The 27,427-nt window shown below is 37.6% G+C and overlaps 1 protein-coding gene across 1 annotated transcript; it reads left to right on the forward strand.

Moving 5' to 3' along the window:
* The first annotated feature begins 3,649 nt into the window (after window positions 1-3,649).
* nr1h3 (nuclear receptor subfamily 1, group H, member 3) lies at window positions 3,650-26,949 on the forward strand. Its single transcript, XM_033985743.2, has 11 exons — window positions 3,650-3,788; window positions 8,933-9,103; window positions 11,968-12,050; window positions 15,245-15,469; window positions 16,275-16,541; window positions 19,048-19,253; window positions 20,368-20,547; window positions 21,898-21,997; window positions 22,074-22,187; window positions 22,842-22,936; window positions 24,021-26,949. Exons 3-11 carry the CDS (start codon window positions 12,008-12,010, stop codon window positions 24,165-24,167), a joined length of 1,377 nt encoding a protein of 458 aa, XP_033841634.1. The 5' UTR covers window positions 3,650-3,788; window positions 8,933-9,103; window positions 11,968-12,007; the 3' UTR covers window positions 24,168-26,949.
* Window positions 26,950-27,427: the final 478 nt, after the last annotated feature.

A 27,427-nucleotide genomic window follows, 5' to 3' on the forward strand; every position in this document is an offset into this window, starting at 1 on the left:
CTCCAAACTAATCACAAACAATAAAAACAACCCCAAAATTCTTTTCTCCACTATCGACCATCTTACTAACACTAATTTTAACAATTCCAAACTCCCTCCCACTTACTCCCTTTGTGAGCAGTTTGCAGACCACTTCATGGGAAAGATAAACAAAATCAGATGTGACATTTTATCTAACCAAATCACTGATTTTTAACACATCTGATTGTTTGTCTCTACCAGAGGAAACACTGGACAGTTTTGTCCTGGTTAATGCTGAGAGGCTTGATGAAGTTTTCTCCTCAGTGAGACCCACCACATGTCTTTTTGACCCCATTCCAACACGGTTTTTCAAGTCATTTTATGAATCTTTTAGAGACGAGCTTTTAAACATGATGAACTACTCTCTTCAGACAGGGGTCTTTCCCACTGCTTTTAAAGCTGCAGTGGTGAGGCCCCTGCTGAAGAAGAGCAATTTAGATTTTAATGATTTTAACAATAACAGACCAGTGTCTAACTTACCATTTTTAAGCAAAATTTTAGATAAACTTGTTTTTACCCAGCTTAATTATTTTTTAAACACACAGAACATTCTTGAAGAATGTCAGTCTGGTTTTAGAGTAAACCACAGTACAGAGACAGCCTTGACAAAGATTTTAAATGATTTTAGACTAAATTATGATTCTAAACAGGTGACAGTGTTGGTTCTACTGGATCTAAGCACTGCCTTTGATACAGTAGACCACACTATTCTTTTAAACAGACTCAAACACCTGGTCGGTCTCTCTGGTACTGTACACAAATGGTTTACTTCCTACCTCACAGACAGAACATTTATGGTAAGTTTAGACACCTACTCCTCTCAGGTTCATAAAATCACATGTGGAGTGCCCCAGGGTTCCATTTTAGGTCCTATACTTTTTAACCTGTACATGCTCCCTCTTGGTGATGTCATCAGGAGACATGGAATCAGCTTCCACAGCTATGCAGATGATACACAGCTTTACATCTCCATGTCTCCTGATGACACCAGCCCAATGGATGCTCTTTTTAACTGTATTTTAGACATCACATCCTGGATGGCAGAAAACTTCCTCCAGTTTAACCAGGACAAAACTGAGGTTTTAATCATCGGTCCTGAGGCCCAGAGAGAGAAACTTTTACCCAAATTACAGTCACAGTCTTTTAATCCATCATCACAAGTAAGAAACCTGGGCGTTATTTTTGACTCTGAGCTGACTTTTATTCCACACATTAAAAAACATCACAAAAATTGTTTTTTACCATTTGAAAAACATAGCCAGAGTCCATCCCATTCTCTCTCAGGCCAACAGAGACGCTGATGCATGCTTTTATCACCAGTCGTATTACTGTTTACTGTAATGCCCTGCTCTCTGGTCTTCCCAAAAAGGCTATTTCAGGTCTACAATTATTACAAAATTCAGCAGCACATGTCCTGACTAAGACCAGGGGGCGGGACCACATTACACCGGTTTTAGAATCCCTGCATTGGCTCCCTGTGTGTTTCAGGATCGATTTTAAAGTTCTTTTACTGGTTTTTAAATGTCTTAATGGTCTTGGGCCTTCTTATCTTACAGAACTGCTTTTATCCTATGAACCCTCGCGGCCCCTGCGCTCCTCCGGCAGCAGGCTCCTAGTCATCCCCAAAGTCAGGACACACACTCACGGAGAGGCCTCTTTCCAGTTTTACGGCCCCCGTCTATGGAACAGTCTGCCGGAGGACCTCAGGGCCGCAGAGAACATTCAGGTTTTTAAAAGCAGGCTCAAGACCCATCTTTTTAGCATAGCTTTTGATTAGTATTTATCACTTTAGCTTACTTCTCTATTTATTCAGGCTGGCTAGTGTATGTTGATATCCATGTTTTACTTATGTCTTATTTACTTGTTTAGCTTTGATTTATTTTATTTCTTTTAATAATTTTAGATTTGCCAGTGTTTCCTCTGAGGAGCCCTCTGCACCGGGAGCTATGGTTGGCTGTGGCTGCTGGGCCCAGGCTCGTGGGCCCTGGAGGTTTGGTCCTGACCTCATGTCTTCTCTGGGCCCTGGGCTGATGTCCTGTGGCTGCGGGTGACCCTGCTCCTGGTGCAGATGGTTCCTCTGGTGGCGCTCTCTCATCTGGTTCATCTTTATCCAGCCTATGGCATTTAAACTTATTTTAATGAAACCAAAGGTATTTTAACATGTGTTGGGGTGGGGGGTGGGAGTGTGTGTTGGGGTGGGGGGTTCTCTGGTTGTGTTTATTGATGTGTTGGGGTTGGATTGTTTGGCTGTGGGGTGGTTGGGTGGGTTTGGTGGGTGGGACTGATTTTAATGCACTGTAAAGCACTTTGTGTTACATTTTTCTTGTATGAAAAGCGCTTTATAAATAAAGTTTGTTGTTGTTGTTGTTGTTGTTGTTGTTTAACTCCCCTCTCAAACCATTTCTTTTCTCTGGCTAAGATCTGAACCTCACTATCTTCAAAGGAGTGGTTAGCTTTGAGATGGAGATTTACAGTGGACTGGGGTCCAGAGGAGCTCTCGCGATGGTGTTGGTACATTCTTTTATGGAGTGGCTGTTTAGTTTCTCCAGTGTAACACTCACTGCACTCTTCACTACACTGAATGAAGTAGACTACATTACTTTGTTTATGGGTTGATATTTTGGCTTTTGGTTGAACCAGTTTCTGTCTTAAAGTGTTTGCAGGTTTGAAATAGACCGGAATGTTAAACTGTCTAAAAATTCTCTGTAGTTTTTTCGACACCCCAGCTGTGTAAGGTATAGTTACGCCTATCTTTCTAGGTTCAGTTTGCCTACAAACACAGAGGAAAAAGTGAAGGAGGAACAACACCTGGAGAAAGCGCTCTCGGCTTCTGGATATCCAAAATGGGCCTTCGATAGATCTAAGAGAGTTAAAAAACAGGACAACAGGGAATCAGCAATCTGACCAGAACTGAAGAAGCGGCTTGGATGAACAGCAAAACGTCTTCACTCCTACCACTTTTTGTCCAGCTGACAGATTTAACTTCATCTTATAGTATTCCTGTACATGTTCCTATGTTTGTTCTTGTCCATATTCCTGTGTTTGTTTCTGTCAAATTCATGACAATGTCCATGCGCCTGTATTTGTTTCTGTCAAATACATGTGCATATTCATGTGCATGCTCCTGCTTTTGTTCCTGTGCACGTTCCTGTGTATATCCCTGTACATCTTCCTGTTTCTGTGTTTGTTCCTGTGTTTGTTCCTATGCATGTACCTTTCTGTGTATGTTCCTGTGTTTGATTCTGCATGTTCCAGATAGTAATTTTCCTATGTGGTCCAGTGTAGTCTATGGTGGTGTTTTTTTTGTTTTGTTTTTTCTTGGGTGGTTGAATGGCGTTCTGTGGTTGACCTTTGTACAAACGTACCACCCTATGCTGGATTTCTTTTCTTGTGGCTCCTGCATCATTTCATCCCATTCATCCCACGATTCTTCAATCCAACTGCTCCTATGTAATTTCATCACTTGAATGCTATAACAAAAACTTTAAAAAAAAAAAAAAAAAAAAAAAAAAAAGTCAATAATAAACCAAAACAATAAATATCAGAAAAAAGAGGAAAATAAATACCTTTTTTTTTCTTTTCTTTTTTTCCCCCTGCGCGTGTTCCTGTGGCGCTGGCTCTGCCCTGCGCACAGAGGCCGACACGGTCACATGATGATGAGTGCTAACTGCTAACACGCTAGTATCGGCTGTCAAAGCGCTGTCATCTGCCTCCAAGTGCCCCGAAACCTACACTCCTGACCCGGCTTCAGTCTTCGGCTTTTCGTGGTAAGTGTATTCCTTTCATTTGGTCATCTTAACCCGTTTTAATTTAACTTTATAGCGTTTTGAGGCAGTGCTAGCTAACTGTGCTAATGCTACGTTGAACTTCTTGGAAAGGTGTCGCGGAGGTGTTAAGCACTTAATTAACCATTGAAAATCTTTTCTGATCCCTACACCTATTCTCCTAGATCATTTTGTTATAATGCAGTTTAACTCTTAATTTTGTCAACGTAACTTTACGCTAAATTTACCAAATTTCCAAACTACTCATTGTTTACAAGTTGGAGTTGCGGGCTTCTGTCTTTCCAAAGTCCACATTTACGGACAGGACATGTGTTGATTAATTTGAGACGATGTTTATGATAGGTAGATGATACGATGGCGAAATGTATGAAAGTGTAATCAATATTTCTCGCAAACATTACAGCACGATTGCGAAATGGCTGTTAGCATGTCCCACACATAATAGAGGGTTGCTAATGTAGCTTGGCGTGTCTTGCAAAGTGGTTTAACATCATTTTTTCCCCATCAGACGCCTTAAGATACATGCTTTAAGTTGGTATTTTTGTTATTGTCTTGTCTTTCTTCATAATGACGGGTGAAGACCATAGACTATAGACTATATATAGTCTATGGTGAAGACCTATCCAACCATTTGCACCTGTTACAAGCACAATTTATTTATTAATTTCCCCATCTTTGGTGTTATTTACCTTCAAGCTTTATTGCCGCACCACACATTAGGGCTCCAATGAGCTAATTGTGACTAATCGACAATAATAAATACTCTTCTCTGGCTAAGATCTGAACCTTAGTCATATTTTGGTAAGACTATACAGACTCTAAAACTCATGTGAAAAAACTTTTTATAACAACAACATTATTAAATCTAAATGACAAAAATGAATGAATGATTTCCCTCAGGAATACACTATTCAAAAATATTCCCAATATATAAGCCTTCAGTCACAATATTTCATTTTTTATTGGATTGATAATGTATTTAAAAAAATCTCAATGTACAATTAGCATACGATTTTAAAATTTCAAACTCTATTTTGATTCTAAGGAATAAACTTGATACACAGTAATGATTCCGATACCACCATGATAATAAAAAAACACAAATAATAGAATAATTCTACATTAAATACATTAATTAATAGTATTTCCTTTTATATGGCCATGTTGTGTTATATCTATGCAATCTTTCAGTTGTCCAGGTAGGTTCCATAGTGGTCCATGGGCGTACACTACTGTGATCGAGCTCAAGATCATTCAAAAGCTATTCAGGAAAAGTTAGTTTTGGTCCTTTGAATGTGACATTTTAAGCGATACCTGCTCAAATGCATTTCTAGCTTTGGTACTAGTTTTAATATTGATTAGTATCCAATTTTCGATACTTTTGACAACCTTACGTACAAATAATTATTTGACTAGACGACCAATCAGAAAATGAATCGCTGAGTAGTCGGCTACTAAAATAGTTACAGCTTTACCAAAAATCCCACCTTTTATAGGGAACTAATAAAGTAGACATCCCAGAATGAATAATCTACACAATGTACAATTAATAGCACATTAGCACACACGGTATTAAAGAGGTTGGTATGATCCTTGAATCATGTTTTCAAAGGGTTATTGCCATGCCCCTGAATGTTACCCAGTGTTTCATTTAACTTATCTATCACGTGCGTGTATTTAATTACAGATTTTATTGATCATAATCACAATACTTTTAGTAGGGACACCTCTCCACAGATCTAACCTGGTGGTGTCCTGGAGATGCGTTTATCGCTCTACTGTGAAACATGGTAACATCTCCTTGCAGGTAGTGAACCCTTCAAAGTTGCAGTCTATCTTTAATTAGCAAAATTGTGTTTGGCAGAACATCTACAAATGGCAATTCATGGAGCTAATGTCACAACAGTTTAGCACCACTGTCTGTTGAGTTTTATTAACACAACTTAACTCGTTTATTAGGTCAAACTTTTTCACTGTTTTATCAAAGAAAACACTTGAGCTCGTAGTTTCTTACATCATCTTGGACACTAACTATGAAGTAATTCCATGTACTAGGGTTGTCAAAAGTATCTAAAATCAGACACTAATCAATACTAAAACTAGTATTGAAACTAGAAGCTCATTTAAACAAGTATTGATACCAAAAAAGGCACATTTACAAGACAGAAATGAACTTTTCCTGAAGAGCTTTAGACTGATCTTTATCTGTATCAGAACAACAGACCACATAGACTAGTATACGCCTATGGACCACTATGAACATACCTGGATGACTGAGTTATTACAGATATAAGGCCACATGGTAATATAAAAGGGAGTACTATGATTTAATGTTGAAAATCACATTCTGTTGTCCAAATAAAGTATTATCGTGGTAACAGAATCAGGATTGAAAAGCGAGTCTTTTCCTTGGTATCGAAATCAAGTTTGAAATTTTAGTATCATGATGACACTGCCTAAGAGTGGAACACTGTCTGGACATACTGGCCTGAGGTTCCCATCATCGCTCCACCCTGTGACAGCCGGTCAGACTAAGAGAAGTGAAAACATGACTTTTTTTACCTTTATAAATTCACACCCAATTTAGTGTAAAATTAGTGTGGGAACCTTTGTGTTTTGAAGGACATTTGACTTTCACATCACATTTTGCTGACAGAATTCTTATTTTTGCATTAACCTCTGGGAAAGTCAAATTTTCTCATAGTCATGGTCAGAGTTGTGTCAACCAGAAACAGTGAGTGAGGTGTGACTGTAGAATACAAATTGGGCTGATTTAAAAAAAAAAAAATTTGCAATCAAATCCATATCACATGTTGAGTAGAAACATGTGGATAATAATACCTTAGAATTCTATTTGTTAACAGGCCAGAATTCTAGCTGTGTTTTTAAATTTGTGCTGTAAAAACCTAATGTTAAAACATATATAACAATTTTATTTGGGATATTTTACCCAATGCTACCTCTCCCTTGTAAGCAATGTGGATGAAGTGTCTTACCTAAGGACACAATTGTGGTGTGTACTTGAGATTCATATCCCCCTATATGGTGGGCAAATGCTTAACCCACTTCTGGATGACTGTTCTTGGATTCTTTTGTGCACTTTCATATATAGCTTAAGTCAACTCTGTAAGTTCAGCAGAGGCGCTGTACCTGATTTTTACTGTCTAAAAAACATTCATTTTAAAGTTCAATTTAAATAGTTTGCAGCAGTCCAGTCGTATTCCTCACTGTCCTAACATATTCCTGGCATCCTAATTATTCACCGCAATAAGCATTTTTTGCAACTTTCAGAAGCCAGAGCGGAGTTTCAACAGTGCTAACAACAACTAGCATCAACTTTACTTCCTGGTTCTTGAACAATAAAAATGCTAGATGCAGACAGCACCCGGCGCTCCCATGTTTTTACAATATATCACATATTACATAACAAAAAGCAAATTCATTTTGTTTATCTTTTTATTTTTTTAAAGAAAACAAGTTAATGACAGAAAGCAGATACAAGCCCTTTAAATATGAATGGAAAGATGGTGATCATGTTGGGTATTTGATATTGTATGCTGCTTTGATTCCACCTGTGATGCAGACTGACACCCAGGAGGAGGAGAGGGGAGTGACTGATAAGGCCAGGGGACATTGGACTTGGACAGAAGACAGAGCAGGTGGAGATGACACAGGGATTGAGGATAGGAGGAGCAAAGTCGAGGCAAACATTACACCACATTATAGCACTAGAGAAAAGGCTGGCTGTGCATAGTGTAGTGTTGCCATGATACTAAAATTTCAAACTCGATTTTGATACAAAGGAATAGACTCGATGCTCCATCCTGATTCCATTACCAAAATTATTTAATGTTCAAAATCCCATTCTATTGTCTAAAGAAAGTGTTTTTTATGTCACAGTACTTTCTTTTATATTACTGTACATGTAGGTGCCATAGTGGTCCATGGATGTACTAGCCTATGTGGTCTTATCATTCAAAAACTATTCAGATTCATTTCATAATTTGTGTTAGTATCAATACCAGCTCAAATGAGTATCTAGTTTCGATACTAGTTTTAGTATTAATTAGTGTCTGATTTTTGATACTTCTGACGACCCTATAATGGGCCAACAGCAGATGGGAAAATGTATAGTGTGAGTTGGCTGCAGATTTGAGAGTTCATCTACCTTTTTACATATAAATACAGTTTCCTAGTACATGTCTGTTTAAAAAGTCGGTTTTGCATGAACTCTCATGCAGTTGTAGTCTTGTGCAGTTTGGGTCAGATTATTATAGTTTTCCCACACCCTCTTTTAGTCAACTAATTGATAGACAGACCATGTTTATTTAGTCGACTATATACCGGTATGTATGATTATGTAGCGACGAGGACAGAAGGGCAAAATATGGAGTATAGGTGCAGACTCTTGCACTGTGCTTTCAGCATTAGTAGAAAAAACTCATACATTTTTAGATAAGTCTCATTTTCTTTAATCCCCAAAATTACAATAATGTTAATAATTCGCATGTGTTTTTTGTTTTTTTATGTTTTAATTTCAATGAAAAAGAGAAAAACATGCGTCCTTACTGTGAGCTTGCGTCTCCACAAACCTGAATTATTTGTCTGTTCCTTTTGGCTACAATATTTCATGTCATGGTAGAAAACACTGGTTTTAAGTTGCCGTGGATAGGACAGATGTTAAAAATGGGGTAAAGAATGGAAACAGACTTTTAGCCCGGGAATTGATGAAACGATTTGTTTACTCAATATATTGCACCCTATATGAAAAAAATACAGAGTAATAATATTCTGGATTTGCCAGGCAAAGTCTTTGTGGTCAGTGTCCAGGTTACTCTGTGCCAGACAAAATGTTCACTTAATACATTTTTTCAGCAGACTTTAATACCGACGTGTGGCCTTTAGTTTGCACAGGAATACATCTGTTTTCTCATAAAATTAACTGTCTGTTTATCACTTGTTTACGTGAATATTTTTGACTCTCCATTTGCTCATTTTTTCACTAGTGTAGGTTTACTGGTCTCCCAAATACTCCAGCAGTAGAAGAGCTGTGTCTATGTACAGGAGTGAATGACCGATAGTAACCTTTGGTGTTCCCGCCTCCCTGTTGTCTCTGTCTCCCATAGGGCTCCAAACAAAGACATTTCCTCTCATATCAACACGTATTGAATCATCCAGGCCACGCTGCTGGATCCCAAGGGTACAGGGACCAAAAGAGGAGCTCCTCAGCTGACCTCAAAGACTGACTCCGGCTGTGGACACCTGTGCAATGATGAAAATGCAATAACTATTTACAGGTAAGGACTGGTCAATGCTCTTGCACTGCCTTTGGATCAGTATGTGACTAGATACTGTTACCAGTACCAGAGGTCCGTGAGCATAATATATTATGTACAAAATGTGACTTGTTCTGAGGACATTAAAAATAAATGAATGTGTCTTTAACCAAATCAATTCCCAGGCGCTTACCAAAACTATTACCTAAACTATGTACTCATGTGATTCTGGAAAAAGACTCAAATGCAGACAAATGATTTTGAATGATTTTTAATAAAAAATTGTGTTCATAATTGCATAGGTTGAACATATAATCATGATGATAATGTGCAGATTAGGGTTGTCAAAAATATAAAAAATCTGATACTAATCGATACTAAAAGTAGTATTGAAACTACATACTCCTTTTAGTGGGTATTGATACTAAAAAGTCACATTCACAGGACAGAAATGAACCTTTCCTGAATAGCTTTAGATTGATCTTGAGCTGTATCAGAACACCAACTGGTATACATCAATGGCGCATTATGAAACCTACCTGGACGGCTAAGGGATTAAACAGTTTATAAGGCCAATAATATAAAAGAAAGTACTGCCATTTAATGTTGAAAATCACATTCTGCTGTCTAAATGATCTTGGTATAGGAATCGGTATTGAGTGATGAGTCCATTTCTTAGTATCTAAATCGAGATTGAAATTTTGTTATGACAACACTAGTGCAGATGGTAAACAGGTTTACTATAGATAGGATGGAAAGAAGATAATTGAATGTTCACAACTTAACAATTTGAAATAATAAAATGTGATGAGAGAAGCGATTTTAAGACCCTGTCAAAGCAAGAATTACATCATGACAGAAGGCAGATTTTGTGTTTTTGATGAAAAAAGTTTTATCTGTAAGTATACTCAATATGCAAGTGGCATCACTATAGCAACCCTGCAATCCATTGGTTTCAGAATGATGGAAAAATTAGGACCATTGCCATAGTGATTAACAATTCAAAGCAAAACATAAAAAATAAACTAAAAAAAGTCAAAATATAAGTTATTTCTTTTTCAATATGACTTCTTTTTCAGTATGAGTGATTTCTACATGGAAGGGCTATACTGTTACTGAATCTGTTTGTCTAGTTATGCAATCTAAAGTTTTATGGCAGCAGCCTCAACTGAAATCTCAAATCAAAATCTAGTTTTATCAGAAGACCATATAAAGATCCAGGTCATAACCATAGACCCACAATTGAAATGGTTTGTTCTGGAAACAGCACAACAACAACTTGTGAATAAAATACAGTAACAAGGTGCTGAAAACAAGAGGTGTATGCAACCTTAAAAGAAAAATGTTTTGCAAAGTCAGATGCTTTTAGAAACTTTTTTTACATACCTTAAAATATTCAAACTTGCAATATGATGCAGTATGTCTTAGAAAAAAAGATCTGCTATTGTGCTAGGAATTGTGATTTAATAAGTGAAAATTTGTATTTCCGAACATGCATATTAAATAACATTTAATTTAATTTAATATAAGTTGTACAGAATACGACCCACAAACATGGATTTTTTTGTTTACACTGCTGTTTGAGGTGTTTCTGTTTGTCAACTAAATACAGCAGTTTGCTCATTACAATAGCTATTTTAATTTTGTTGTTGTCAATCTTGCTGTCCTAATGCCAAACTTCATGCAACATACAAATATAGATCTGAAAACTGTCGTCAGTTTTTAGCATTTCATTACTGTAAAAAAAATACATGAATAAAGTGTTGGTTTTTCAGTAAGAATATTACATTACATTATATTACATTACTTTATGATACAGATGTAGATATAGATATTATTTCACGTAGATATTATATTATATACCGGTAGATATTATATTGTATAGATATTATATGAATGCACGGTTTTTTAAACATGCACGCAGAGTTGGCATAGCAGGTCACATAATATGGATATGGTGCATTCAACAGTGCGAAGAAATGCAAATGCAATGTCTTGCGATGTGTAAAAAATAGTGTGACACCCTTAATACATAAATATGAGAGAGAATTTCCAGAATCACTTTATCATTACTATTGGGCTGTAGGCCTGATTAATCTTTTGAAGGTTTCTTAGTCGACTGATTGTTATTATTTGACAAATTATTTTATATATAGTTATAATAATTTATAGAAGGGTGAAAAGGAGAAATGAGTTAGTTGGAGCTAGATGCAGTATTCTACCTTTTCACTTATGCAGATGCTGTTTACCAGTAAATCTGTGCGAACATTGTATTTTTTTGAATAGACAAAAAACAGCTGGAATTGGAATTCAAAATTGGTCCATTTTGTTAAAATTAACTTTTATTCTGCTAGTTTTCCAATACCCAGATCATTTTGTTCTCTTATTGTCCTCTGCCCTGTCTCTATGGTGCAAGATAAGAATAGCCCTTCTATGTCTGGCTGTGCTGAATCAGTTCCTTACAAGAATGAGCACTTTCATTTCTGTTTTTACAGCCTGCTTGCTTTCCTCTACTGCTTTTCAAAGGACTACTTGTAAAAATAAAATGTCACATTGTATGATGTGTCATTGTGTATTTTTAATCTTCCTGTATATTACCCACCAAACCTCCCCTACAGGCTTCACTGGAATATGAAACTATGTAAATTAATCTGTGCCACCTTATACAACCTGCTTACCAAATATATCATAAAAAAGAAACAATTTAATTCTATTGACACCTGGCTGGTGATTGACTATTGGGAAACTATCGCAAAGGGACTGCAGCGTCTGTTTGTCACATAAATATGTCATAGCCTAAGATGTAGTGCAATTGTAGATGTATGTTGTAAAGCTAATATTTAAGATGCTATTTGAGGTAGTAAACCATGATTTTGTTTGAGCAGGAGCAGAGTGGATTCGTAATGACAAGGGGCTGTGCAGAAGATGTCCACGCTGTCAGTGACTGATATCTCAGATGTTGGTCATGGTAAGAGCACTCTAAATACAACACACAAGTCTAAATGTATAAGAGGGCTGTGGGCCATCGGCTCAGTCAGGCAAGCCAAGGTTATGTGTATATCACAATTTTTCCACAAAATAATTGCAAGTGCTTTACAGAATAAGAAATACATAAATCATCATCATAAAATTAACATTAAAGGAGAAGAGTGAAGAATAAAAAAACTTTTCAGTCATATGCACAGCTAAACAGAACCGTTTTGAGCCTGAATTTAAACATTGTCAAAGTATAGACCTGTGGCACATCTTCAGGAAGACTGTCCCAGGTTTTACCTGCGTAAAACTGAAAAGCTGATTCCCCATGTTTAGTCCTCACTCTGAGGACCTCAGGGACCGGCTTCCTGCTGGTACCCAGATTGCGAGATGGTTCATTTGGCACTAACATGTTGGCAATGTATTTTGGTGCTAGGCCATGTAGAGACTTGTACACAAGCAGAGCTGCTTTAAAGTCTGTTCTGGATTTGCTGCAGCTGTCTTACTGCTCTTTTGGAGAGGCCAGTGATCAGGCCATTATAGTGAACTGACCTCCTGGAGACAAATGCTTGGATAAGTCTGTCCAGATCTGATCCATTATTACCTCTAGATTTCTAGCCTGATTTGAAGGTTATAGACCGAGGGACTGGCACACATAAACAAAGAGAAAGTGTAAGCAGTCATCTCCAAAGACGATAACTTTAGTCTTGTCTGAAGAAAGTTGTTTTACATCCACACACTGATCTGTTGGATGCAGTGGCAGAGTGAATCCACTGGTCCATATTCACCTGCTGCTAGTGAGACATAGGTTTGAGTGTCATCTGCATAGTTGTGGTAGAACACATTATTACTGTGTATTAACTGGCCTAATGGCAGCATGTAGAGATTGATCAAAAAGGGTCCCAGGATAGACCACTGGGGAACCCCACAGGGCCATGTGATCTGAGACAGTTTCCAATTTCAACAGAGTACTCCCTGTCTTCTAGATAGGACTTGAACCAGTTTAGTGCAGTAGCAGATATGCCCACCCAGTCCTCTAGACCAGGGATGTCAAAGTCAAATACACAGAGGGCCAAAATAACAAATTTGCTACAAGCCGAGGGCCGCACTGATTCAATGTTTCTTAAAACATATTGAAATGATTGCACAGAGCCTATTGAACCAAGACCTAACACAGTGTATATTATTTAATTATTAAATTAATAAAGCAATATTTTCTTATGGCTCTGTCAGTAACTTCAAGTGAAAACATTTTTCAACAGGCACATAAACAAAAACAAACTTCCTTCAAAGAAAAATCACATGTCCTGTACATTAAATGAATAAAGCAATATTATTTTATGGCTCTGTCAGTAACCTCAAGGGAAACATTTTCAACAGGCAAACAGCAAAAAAGTAAATGTCCTTCAAAAAGAAAATATGTTCCTTAATATCAAGATAAATGTATAAATGAAATTGCATGCATTATAAACTGAAAATGCATTATTGTGCTGCTCTGTGATCCTACCAATCACCGCTTTCAAATAGTAAAATGAGAAAAAAAAAAAAAAATCTGTTGTATTCTTTCTCATGGCTCTCAATTTTCCCTGAGTCCATTCAACTGAAAAAGAAATATAAATTAATATAATACAATAAAATAAAATAAAAAAATCTATGGCACACAGACAAAACAATACTTTGTTCAATGAAAAATCACGTCTTTTCAAGGCTTTGCCACACAACGACTCCTGGTGTATGATGATAAGCTGTCATTTCACCTGTGACGTTTTCCTCCCGCATCCTCTCACGCATCCTTGCCACCAATCCACTCCTGTGCCCACACATTGCGGGTGCTCCGTCTGTTGTCAATCCCACGAGTTTTTCCCAAGGCAGCCCCATGTTAGTTACACATCTAGATACCTCTTCATGCAGATCTTGTCCTGTAGTTGTGCCATGCATAGGACATAATGCAAAAAACTCTATGGTTATGCTCAGGCTGGAGTCAACTCCACGGACGAAAATTGACAGCTGGGCAATGTCAGATGTGTCCGTGCTCTCATCCACAGCAAGGGAATATGCGCTGGTCTACACGTTCAGCAACGGTATTTCTGCTTAGGCTCACGTTTGAAAAAGTTGCCTTTTGTCTGGGCACACTGCGTGACAAACTTTAAGCGTACAGTTTTTGATAAACTCTCCTTCTGTAAATGGCCAGGCTGATTTTGCGACCTCTTCTGCCACAATAAAACAAGCCTTGACAGCAGCCTCGCTTTGTGATTTGGCTTTTGTGAACAGAGCCAGGACTTAAGACCTCCACACAGAAGACACACAGGTTTGCCTTTTACCTCCATGAACATGTACTCTGCCTCCCACCTGGCTTGAAACCCCCTGTTCTCAGCGTCCACCTTCCGTTTAGCCATTTTTCAGGAGAGGGGTAGCTGAAAGTTGACATCTACTCTGACTGCTGATGAATAATGAAGCAGAGGCCCACGGGCTACCGTTGCATTGTGGGAAATGTAGTGTTGGTGGTGCAAAACACCAACGGGCGGCTGTGGCCTGCGGGCTGCTTCTAATAGTAATTAAATATCATCCCGGGGGCCATAGATAATTCATTCACGGGCCGGATCTGGCCCACGGGCCTTGACTCTGACATATGTGCTCTAGACACTGCGGATCATGGGATCCTTTTACAGACTAAAATAGCACTCAGGTCTAACAGGATCAAGACTGAGATTTTGCCTGCATCAGTGTTCAGGTGGATGTCATCAGTCGATTGGTTGATGGTATTGTAGTCGACCAAATCTTTTATTAGTTGAGTAATTATTCTACTTAGACTATAATGAGAGATATAGATATAGCAGAAAGGACGGGACATGGAGGGCATTGGCTTAAGATTTGGATTTGAGTTATGAGTTCAGTCAGCCTTTTACATATAAATACATTGTTTCTTTCTTCTTACTTAGTGCATATTTCTGCATTAATGGTTGTTTTAGCATGAGCTCCCGTGCAGTTGTAGTCTTGTGTCTTGTAAATGTACAGCGTCCATCACCCATGTACACACACTTACATATTGTATTGTCAAAAATAACATAATTTCAAGGTTTGTAACTTAAAGGACTGCTTGAAAATTGCAATATGGCTTTATACATGCAACATCATATTAGTAAATCTGAATTGTACATTTCTGAGCTGTGATTTTGCTGTGTGTGTCAGATGAGAGGAGAGCAGTGGGTGGGGCCTCAGGGCTACAGCTGGACAGTGTGGAGGAAACAAGTGGGAGTAGCTCCATGAAGCCCGATGGCCTGCTGTCTCTGGGTGACCTCCCTCCCCCCAACGGAGACTCCCTCAGCGACATGAGCGGTGACATGAGTTGCCTGCCCATAGAGCCCAACCATATCAAACTGGACCCTGCTGCCAGCGACGCTTCTCCCAGTTTAGGTACTCCTCTTTACAGCCATACAGTACCATAAAACATGCAGAGAAATACGGACTGTACATGTTATTTTTGCACTAGATTGCTATGACATGACCATAGCTGTTGTATGTAAAAAGCATACCAAAGAAAACAAAACAAAAAAGAACAACTAAACTTCATGCTAAACAATAAGAGCAGTCCAAGTTCAACTCAGTTCATGATTTCCACACATCTGTAAAAGAGGACCATGTAACTCTACGTGGAGGGTCTGTCACCTGTTTCTCTTCATGAAGATATCAATTGTTGAAATGTGAAATGTTTCATAATGTGGCACTCAGTATCAGAGTGGTCAGCCGGCAGCCTATGTGGTCCGGTCCTGGGCTTGTTTGATGCGAGACGGCAGAGATGTGAGAAGGGTGCGCAGTTGAAGGAGATGAGCAGCTCTCTCTATGCTCTCTCATTTCTCCCACCTGGCTCAGTCCGACCAAGTTATAACCTCTCCTTAGAGATGAGCAGGTGGTGGACCCTCCATTAGAAAAGTTACATAGTGCATATTCCAAACCTACAAATGTGATCTTGTTTTTGTGGCTTTCAACTGTATGCATGGCAACAAAATTTTCTCTCGCTTTAAGCATTACATTTAGACAACATGTATACAAGCTTCAAGACAATATAAAGGTACTAAGTTTACATGAATCATGGTTCTATTTAAACTGTGGACAGGCTCCAAGGACATTCTAACAGAAGCTAAAAGACCTATGCTGTCACAACTGGATTCAGATGCGGCTTCAGCTGTGTAGTAAAGACAACTCATTTATATGTATTTAGATGGTCAGCCGGTGAAGAGGAAGAAGGGCCCTGCTCCTAAGATGCTGGGGAACGAGGTGTGTAGTGTGTGCGGAGACAAGGCATCCGGCTTCCACTACAACGTCCTGAGCTGCGAGGGCTGTAAGGGCTTCTTCCGCCGCAGTGTCATCAAGAGTGCCCAGTACTCCTGCAAGAACAACGGCCGCTGTGAGATGGACATGTACATGCGCCGAAAGTGCCAACAGTGCCGCCTGCGTAAGTGCAGGGAGGCCGGCATGCTGGAGCAGTGTGAGTATGCGAATGCTTTTGCCCACACGAGGGGGCAAACCACGCTTGGGGGACTAAGACAAAATGCATGAAATCACTGCTGATACGGTTTGGCTCTAATCATATGAGAAAGAGTTGAGGTTCTTTTTGTACACTTTTCTGTTTGTACTTAGATATCCATTTGTAAAGTTATCCATTGACAGAATTTGATATTGGTTTTCAACCTGTAGAATGGGATGATATTGTAGTCCTAGAAGGGGGCAAGAGCCAATTTTTCCAAATTAATTACATTGTAATTTGCGATGAAATATCCAAGAAGCAAATACACAAATGTTGAACCTGATAATTTCTTATTTACTAGACCCTAGAACTGACAAGTTTACAACAAATCTGCATTTTAACAATATCAAATTTAACTGTACTAAATATTATTGGTCAATAGAATGTTGTGATGGGATCTGAAACCCAGCAATGAGATACTGAGATCATTATAAGACCAAATACAACATAACTCACAAAAAGTATAGTCAAACTAATATCATCTAATGTCATGGAGGCAAATTTCTTTTTGTTATTTAAAAATGCAAAAGTAATAGTTAAGATAAACCTTTATTTATCTTACAATGGGGAAATTGCAGTATTGCAACGGAAAGATCAAGAACAGCACAAAAATAAGAACATGAAATCCAGATCAAGATGCAGTTGAAACCAGACATACATTTACATACACTATATAAAAAGACACATACACTTTTTTTTTCACTGTCTGATATGAAATTAGAGTAAAGTTTTCTTGTGTTAGGTCAGTGAGATTTACCAAAATTTTTTTCTATTTGCTAAATGCCAGAATAATGTGAGTGTGTAATGTGTTTTCCATGACTTTCTTCCAAGTCAGAAGTTTGCATACATTTCATTAGTATTTACTGCCATTGCCTTTAAACTGTATGACTTGGGTCACATGTTTTGGATTTCCTTCCACAGCTTCTCACAATAGTTGGCAGGAATTTTGGCCCATTCCTCCTGACAGAACTGGTGTAACTGACCCAAATTTGTAGGCTGCCTTGCTCACACATGGCTTTTCAGGTTTGCGCATACATTTTTAATAGGACTGAGATTAGGGCTTTGTAATGGCCACTCCAAAACATTCACTTTGTTATCGTTAAGCCACTTTGTAACTGATTTGGCAGTATGTTTCAGGTCATTGTCCATTTGGAAGAACCATTTGCGCCAAAGCTTTAACTTCCTGGCTGATGTCTTGAGATGTTGCTTCAGTATTTCCACATAATGTTCTTTCCTCATGCCATTTCCTCACCATGTATTTTGTGAAGTGCACCTGTTCCTCCAGTATCAAAACAACCTCACAACATGAGGCTGTCATCCCATACATTCACAGTTGGGATTGTGTTCTCAAATTTGCAAACTTCCCCCTTCCTTTTTCCTCCAAATGTAACAATGCTCATTATGGCCCAACAGTTCAATTTTAGTTTCATCAGACCACAGGACATGTCTCATGTACAATGATAGTCTTTATCCCTGTGCGCATTTGCAAACTGGAATCTAGCTTTTTTATGTTTCTTCTGGAGTAATGGCTTCTTCCTGCAGAGTGGCCTTTCAGCCCATATCAGTTCAGTACTTTTGTTCTTGGGTTGATAAGCACATTTCGCATCACTACACATTCATCTCTGGGACACAGGGGCCATCTCCTTCCTGAGTGGTATGATGGCGGGACATTCCCGTGATCTTTATACTCACATATAATAGTCTGAACAGATGAATGTGGCACATTCAGGCATCTGGAAATTGCACCCAAGGATGGACCAGCCTTGTGCAGGTCTACAATTCTCTTCCTGACATCTTGACTGATTTATTTTCAATTTCACATGATGTTACACAAAAAAAGTGTATTTTAGGTGTGCCTTCAAATACATCCACAGTTGTGTCTCATCAGAAGCATCCAAAGACATGATATCATCATCTGAGTTTTACCAAATTGTTTAAAGGCATACTGTGTGTAAATCTTTGACTTTGAAGAAAGTAATGGAAAACATTTCTAAAAATCCTTCTCACATTATTCTGGCATGTAGCAAATAAATTTGGTAATCCTAATTGACTTAAAACAGGAAAAGTTTAGTCTGATTTCATGTCAAACAGTGAGAAAAAATGTGTATGTCTTTTATCTGTAAATGTATAGTTTCCACTGTAAATTATACTATAAAGCTTTACAATGGACAAGACAATACCACACTGTCAGCAGAGTAAAGCAACACTCTGCACAATAAGTGCAGCATATGGACGGAATAAATGAATACCGGTACATAGCAGGTAAAATCGCTGAAGTGATTTGTACCAGTAAAGATTCATATAATGTGTCATTCAAATGTAGCAATCATGTGCAATATTATAACATGTATAGGGCTATTGTTCAGTCTACAGTCTGACAATAGTTCAACTGTTATCATGCATGTTTTCTCAACTGAATGTTGCCTTATGTACACAGCTCTCAATATTCCAAGCATGTGTTGTGTAGGTGTGCTATCGGAGGAGCAGATCCGGCTGAAGAAGCTGAAGAAGCAACAAGACGATGAGTCGGCACGCTCCTCCTCAGTGGTGACCCCCACTCCTCCCCCTGACCCTGCCACCCTGGACCCCCAACAGGAGGACATGATCCAGAAGCTGGTGGCTATGCAGAAGCAATGCAACAAGAGGTCTTTCCTGGACCGACCCAAAGTTACTGTGAGTACAGTTTTCCAGCAGATCCTTTTTTTTCTATCTTGTACATATGTCAGCTTTTTGTCCCTCGGGCCTCAACCAAGTGATATGACATTTAGTATTTTTTTCTCTCATCATATGATTGTATTTATTTGTATTTTCATGTATGCTCAATGATTCATAAAACAAAATGCAATGATTTGTCATAATTCTATGGATTTTATTTTTATATCAGTTTTATCTCAAGGTACTCCTTGTTGGATTGTGTCAGTTTTGAAGGGTTCTGTGAAACAGTATTTTGTTTTCATGTTTGCGTGCAAATGATAATAAATTGAATTGAAATTTGAGCCACTAAGATAATTGAAATTGCCAGACAAATTTCCCATTGGGACAATAAAATATATTTGATTAGATTTTTTGGTTTCTGACAATTCTTGTTTTGGCCTGTAGTTGAATAGTAGAGTGGTTTAGTTGACACAGCTGTGTTTATAGCACTCCGCAATCTTTGTCATTTAGCAACAAATAAGCCACTGGCTGCCCACTCTCAAGAGGCTATCCAAGTTTTAACTGGATGTGCGTATTTGTCTTGTATCCCTTTTTTTCAGGCACAGAAGAAGGGCATCCAGTGTAATAATCTGCCAAATTACTATGCACTTGGTTTGTTGTAGTTTCTTCTAACAACTAAGGGGAAATCTGTGTTTTTTCTATTATTCCCTTAAATTACAAGCTTATTGCCCTGAAAATTCCTGTGTGTGCCTGTTAGGGTTGTCAAAAGCACAGAAAATCAGATACTAATTGATGCTAAAACCAATATCGAAACTAGGTACTCATTTGAGCAAGTATCAACACTGTAAAAAAACACAATTATAGGACAAAATATGAGCATTCCTGAACAGTTTAAGTATGATTTTGAGCTTTATCAGAACGAGTATGATATCTCACAGTAACATAAAGTAAGCACTAAGTAAGGATTATTATTTTATGTTGAAAATTACTCAAGTTTTTTTTTTTTTTTTTTTAATCTTCACTGTGGTATCATATTCTTTATCGAGTCTTGATTTAAATCCTTAGTATAAAAATCACCTTTGAAATAATAGTGTCTGTACGTAATGTCCATGTGTTTTGTTGTGTGTTGTAGCCGTGGCCTCAGAGTCAGGACCTGCAGAACAGAGAGGTGCGGCAGCAGCGCTTTGCTCACTTCACTGAACTGGCCATCATGTCCGTGCAGGAGATCGTGGACTTCGCCAAGCAGCTTCCTGGCTTTCTGGAGCTCACCAGAGAAGACCAGATTGCTCTGCTCAAGACTTCCACTATAGAGGTGGGACATTCATAGCACTTTCCTGTTTGGACATATCTAAAGTAAGACATTATGTAACTCTGTCACCATGTAGGTCTTATTTGTTGAGTTTCCATCACCTTATGCAAATCTTCAAATTGTGCATTAAAAATAAGTGACAGGAAGTGGAATGCTAAATATTGCATAAAAGTTTATTCTCTCACTTGTAGTGGATTTTGATTTATGAGCATAACAATTGAATAGAATTTTGGAAGGTGAAAACGCATTTAGCTGCATTAACTCATGAATCAAATATACAACCCACGTGACTGTCTGACTACATACCTGCACCGGACTGGAGTGGACGCAGGTGATGAACGAAACCAAAATAATTCCATCATGCTCATTTGCCCTGACTTCAGCTGTTCTTTTTCAACTTCAGTGCCGTATTTTGACAAAGACAGAAGCAGCAGACTTTTGCTTGGTGGTCTATAGCATTATTACAGTTTAAAGAACTTGCTACCACGACACAAATCTACGCAGTAAATGGGGAATTAACAGAAAGCGTATCTCTACCAAAGACAGCCCAATCAGACTGCACATGGTGTGCCCTCTGCAGGATTAGTGGTGTCATGACACAGAACACGTGCAGCTTCTGTAACCGGTTAACCAACACCCAGTTATGCACTTTGATTTGTTATGCGCTTCTCTGATGCAAGTTTTCTAAATATGCACATTTTGTATGGAATTCCATTGTTTTGTCTGGAATTTTCAACAACATGGCATTAAACTTTAACTTCATAGAGGTCAGCAGGTTATTCCATAAGGTTAAGCTGCAGGTTAGAATGTAAAAACATATGTGTTCTGTGGAGAAATGTATTTTGGCAATAAAAACCTATGACTGAATAAATTCAGGATAGATTAGTTAATGCCGTACTGTGGAACATTCCAAAATAATAATGGGTAGCGCCAGCGAACTCCACCATAAAAGTTACATAGTAATAGCATGGCACAGTACATTATAATTCATGTTTTACTGCTTCCCAGTGTAAACATCTAATCAACCAATCAAACAACAGCAGTTCATAAGGAAGTTACAAGTCCATAAATCATTACAAAAATATGACCCTAGTTTTGAACAAAAATAAGGAGCAACTACTTGCATTGGGTATATGAAAAGTAGAGCCCATTAGCTGAACACATAGAGGTCAACACTGACCTCTGGAGGGCACAAGTGGAAATGTATAGTTATCCATCCGTACATGGCAAAGATTCAAGTAAATATATAAGATGTACTGGATGTCTTTATTTCACTTTGTATAAATTCATATCATTGCACCTAGAGAAAATGGGCCTGATCGTTAACTTACTAAGTATCTCTGTGTCTGATAGATTATGCTGCTTGAGACATCCCGGCGGTACAACCCTGCCATTGACAGCATCACATTTCTGAAGGATTTTAGCTATAACAAGGAGGACTTTGCAAAAGCAGGTATTGCTTCTTTAATATGTTTACAGTAACGCACAGATGGTATAGTATTTTACCCTTATTTCTCGTTTAACCTCAGGGCTCCAGATTGAGTTTATCAATCCCATCTTTGAGTTTTCTAAAGGAATGAACGACCTCCATTTGGATGAAGCAGAATACGCCCTGCTCATCGCCATCAACATTTTCTCTGCAGGTTAGAATGTAAAAACATATGTGTCCTGGGTAGTACTTGGTTACACTTAGTTATATTTACTTGATTAACAGTACTCTTACAGTACTTTAGTCAGTTTTGGTTACTCTTTATACTGTTTGTAAGTCTACGAGTCTACAAGTCTAAAAATACCAGACTTGGTACATTTTTTAATGCTTTGTCCTTCTAATTACATTACTTTCTAAATATAAATAGTATGTTATAGCCATAGTATGTAACTTTTTTGCCTTAAAACAGACTCCAATAAAATCATGTAATGGATGTTTTTATTGCACTAAAAACATAAAAAACATCCATCCTTACTGTGAGAGGGACTTATTTGGCCTGGAGGCTTGTTTCCATGGAAATATTGTTCATGTGGGTATAATATTCCACCATATGTCATAAAACCTATCTATCTCCATAAAGAATGGAAAAAGTATGGTTTTAACTTTCTATTTCCATGGAATCATGCAGTTGACTTTCCACTTCCAGAAAGTTACATACTATCCAGACTGTTACAGTTTGTTTCATTTCAGTTTCCCCGAATATTACTTTATTTATTATTTATTTTTATTACTTTTTACTATGTACTTCTATCTCTGGCTGTATCAAGTCTGAGAGTGAAGCTCATGCGTTTTTGATTCCCTCCTTTAGACCGACCCAACGTCCAGGACCATGAGCTGGTGGAGAGGCTGCAACAGCCCTACGTGGATGCCCTGCGCTCATACATCATGATCAAGAGACCAAATGTAATACCACCACATTGGCACCATAACAAGCAATGGGTCAAATTTACATGGCTACTAGTACTACTTGTAATACAATTGACAAACTAAATAAAAGGTAATATAGTGTGGGTATTGGACTAAAACTATGTCTTATGTAAAGATAGTTTTGGTTGTATCAAGCCCCTAATGAAATCAAGGATCAAACTGAAAAAAGATTTTGACTATGAATTTTTCTTATTTTTCTACAAATACCTTGAAGATTTAATTTACTTAAAATTTGGTCAACGAAAACTAGCTACTACTACGACTACAACAAATTTGATATCTAAATTGCATCTAAGTAGTATTAGCATCCAAAGGCTCCCTAAAACTACAGAGATTATTTCTCAGTGGTTTATTATCTGCAGTCTTATGTTTTTAATTAAACAAACTGGGTGAAAAGAAGAGAAATCAGATTATAAAATCTTAAGTAAAGCTATTCAAACAATATAATAATAATCATTGAAAGGTGATTGAGTAACCATGTACTCATGTCAAATTTGATAATCTACATGCAGTTCCTTTAACAGTATCATCAGTGATTCAAGATATGACACTCTTGCTTCTGGAGTCTGATGCCCTCTGATGGCAAAAGCGAAAAGTGTCTTTAACACCATGTATGGAAATTGTGAATTTATGCAAACTGTGAAATGTCAATGCCCAATGTGTCTCGGTTAGAGTTGTCAAAGGAATGAAGATTAGATACTAAGCTATACTAAACCAGTGGCAAAACTAGATACCTGTAGAATTATCTTGAGCTATATCAGAACAAGTATAATACCACATAGATTAGTATACACCCATGGACCACTAGGGAACCTACCTGGACGGCTGAGAGATTACACAGATATAAGACCACATGGTAAAAGAAAATACTATGATTTAATGTGAAAAATCCCATTCTGTTGTTTAAAGTAAGAGTGTTTTAATTATTGTAGTATCAGAATCTGTATTAAGTATCAAGTATTAAGAGTATAAAGTCTGTTCCTTAGGATTGAAATCAAGTTTGAAATTTTAATATCATGACAATTCTAGCCCCACTATTAAAAAGACCTTTTGTGTTTAGGACCACCTGATGTTTCCGCGGATGTTGATGAAGCTGGTCAGCCTCCGCACGTTGAGTAGTGTCCACTCAGAGCAGGTGTTTGCACTGCGCCTCCAGGACAAGAAACTGCCCCCTCTGCTGTCTGAAATCTGGGACGTGACTGAGTGAAGGTGACCCAGTGATGGTGGCCCAGTGAAGGGTCTCTGTGGGCTGCACACACATTGCTGGCAGAGACTTTCAGCCTGGAGTAAAGAGTATGCTCCCGTTCAGGCCTCACTATCTTTTCTTATGGACACTAGTTTGGAGCCTTTTTCATTCTATTGATTTTGGCTAATGCGGGTTGGTTATGGCAAGATTACCAGCATCATTTTAGCTTGTTGCATTTGAATAAATTGTTAAAATTGAATATTGCAATGGTATACTAATATGGTAATTGAAATTCAGTCTGTATACATGCAAGCTGCTGAACTCAAAGCCTCATTTCAAAAAGGTTTTAAAAATGTGTGAACATGCAGATAAGTCCCTTCATTCACATTTCTCTCAATCGCTTTAATACGCCTGGATAATCCATGTATTTTTAGATTTTGGTGCATGATTACAGCTTCAAGGGAAAGCTGCTGTTTTGGGCTTCAATATTAGAGAGTATGACTAGCATAGCATAAAATTAATTTATGTGCCTTTGGGATACTCTGTTAACAAGTAAGGAATGCATTTCATGATAAGTGTGAAAGTCAACATATTACAACAATTGCCAGATGACATCGTTACCACAGAGAGGGTAATGTAATGTAATAACATTCACTTTGCCCTATGTGACAATCTGGAGAAAATGTTAAACAGTGATTAGTGCATTTCTGTGTAATGCATTTTAGTGCTCAAACACAGATGTATCGTATCCATGCTACTTTTCCACATTCACTCCTCGCCGTTCTCTCCAGTGAAATGTGGTTGCCTGAAGGTTACCTTTATTTACCTCATAAAGGGCACATACAATTGGTAAAAGCATAAGTGTAACTGAAGCAGTATGTATATAAACTGAATGTTAAAGTTGGACAGTGATACTCCGGATGTTGAAGCCTAATCCAGTGAATGTTCCTTCAGGAGTTACACAGGTGAAATGATTAAACTGTATAATTTCTTTGGTGGAAATATGACATTTCTGGTAGAATTTTGTTCAAAAGGGACCCTTTGGTCATGTGTACATGCCTAAATGTTTGCAAATGGCATATTTAACACAGTATGTTAGAATGGACATGGAGAATGCACATCCTGATAGTATATAATTGTATTGTAATGCACACCGAAATCTACAGAGCTTGTATAGTTGAAAGAAATGTGACTGATGCATTTCCAGCATTTGGCTGTTAACTTAATACACTGCAAAATAGGAATATTACTTTCAATATTCATTTTAACTGATATTCATTTTTGCAGTGTATAACTTTGCAAGGAGCACAGAATGGTTGACGTTGGTTTAGAAATTGATGCTACAATCTGGGACGGGTCATTTATACATCCACATTGCTTTGGCTACCATTGCCAAACATCACAACAATACAGTGAACCAATGCTGCTTTCAGGATTGAATGAATACTTGATAACTCCTAATGCATAAAAATTGTACATATTTGAATGAATAATTATTAATGAATAATGCTATACCATGCTAGAAATACAAGATTATTATTTAAGTTCCACTTACTTTCTCCTACTTTCTGTCGAATTAGAATGCTATACTTAGCTTCCAACCTACATGCTAAGATCACATTTATTTGTTGGTTGGTATAATTTTTATTTAACATATCAAACTCCAGCTCTGACTGTAAAATAAACCAAGGGTCAGCAGAAGTTTAAAGGTCTAATACTTAAAGGTCTAATACCGGCAGGTCTGGTCTTTACTAATCAATATTCTAAGTTCATAAATCATGATGTTGTTTGGGTAATAATTTATTTTTTATAATTAAAGAGGATACAAAATTTACTTTAAAGAGGGGGTATTATACAAAATTTACTTTAAAGACGGGGTATTATACAAAATTGACTTTTTGATGGAAAAATATTGTAACATTGTTCCCTCATCAAAAACATGCCTGAAGAGGTTTTAGATATCATCCATGTATGTTTGATTATTTTAGCGATCTCTCCCTGGCCCTACTCAAACCCTCCTTATGATTAGCTGTACAACTCTGTGCAATTTTCCTACGTCACCCATGTTCCCACACAACAGTTCTCCATTAATACACAAAAACATGATACAAAACTGTACACAGCAACTGCACAAACCTGATGTGCGTTACTTTCATTAGTGGGAAGCACACTCGTTGGGTTGTGATGGCGCTCTACTGGAGCGGTGAGAGAGTCAAAGCGCCAAAAAAGAAAGTGAAACTTAAAAATCATGTTAATACTTTATTTTTGGCAAATATAGCATTTTTAAAACGATAAACGGTATCATGGTGATCTACATATGTTGTGTTAGCTGTTAATACACCATAGAAGTGTAATACCCTCTCTTTAACATGGGCTACTACAAATCTACATTCTCCCCTTCTTGACGATTATATTTTGCAACATGCATTAAAAATGTTTGTCACAAATGAGAACATTGTAAAGTGTAGTACAAAATGACAATAATATAATACAAGTTTCTGTTGTTGATAAATGTGGACTTTGCTGCTTTGAAATTTGGGTGTCATTTTTCATTTTATGGATTATACTAATTGCTTATTTTAATGCTAAGACGAGTTCATGTATCGTTTAACAAAGGAATTGCATAATTGTTATTTCAACATGAGAACAAGAGAATTTTTGTCATGTTTGTTATGTCTAGATATCTGGAGCAAACTGTACATAAGATCATTTGTTTCAATGTAAAAAATAGAAATGCAAACTTATTTTAATACTTCCTGTCAGTTTTATATGTACAGTATGAATAAAAGCTATTCTCTAGGTGGCTTATCTTTGTTTTGCTTGAGTTGTTGTTTTTAAAGCAGATCTATAATGCAAAATTGACTTTTCAGAGCTTTTATAACCATGTTATAGTTGTTTCCCCTCACCATTTACTCACCTGAAGTTGTATTTGGAGTGATTCGTGTATGCTTGAGCCATCTTTAATCACTTATTTTCAAGTCCCCATTTCGTGATCGACCCTCATTTTCACCGCCACCAGTATACATCCACTGCTCTCTACTTTATTAATTCTCCAATTTTATTTTCTTACTCTGTGAAACGCAAAGAATTCGGTAGCATTGCATAGTCATTTTGGTGCGAATGAAAAGAAAATTCCCTGCCCACTAGCTTGATCTGCAGCTATCTATCAGAGGTGCCAACAGCTACACGGCTCTTTGTTGTGATGATGTTTACGGCAAAATAAACTCCCATTGAGCACCGAAGTTTTCTTACACGTAAGTCAGTAAACTTGTTTCTTTTAT

The sequence above is a fragment of the Periophthalmus magnuspinnatus genome, chromosome 3 (assembly GCF_009829125.3).
Source record: "Periophthalmus magnuspinnatus isolate fPerMag1 chromosome 3, fPerMag1.2.pri, whole genome shotgun sequence".
Lineage (NCBI taxonomy): Eukaryota > Metazoa > Chordata > Actinopteri > Gobiiformes > Gobiidae > Periophthalmus > Periophthalmus magnuspinnatus.

Bases quoted from the DNA above. Each gene is read 5' to 3' on its own strand.
- nr1h3 (XM_033985743.2), top strand. From the start codon at position 12,008: ATGTCCACGCTGTCAGTGACTGATATCTCAGATGTTGGTCATG. The intron at 19,254-20,367 runs GTGAGTACAGTT...TGTGTGTTGTAG, and splicing joins TGGACCGACCCAAAGTTACT to CCGTGGCCTCAGAGTCAGGA. The intron at 21,998-22,073 runs GTATTGCTTCTT...GTTTAACCTCAG, and splicing joins GGAGGACTTTGCAAAAGCAG to GGCTCCAGATTGAGTTTATC.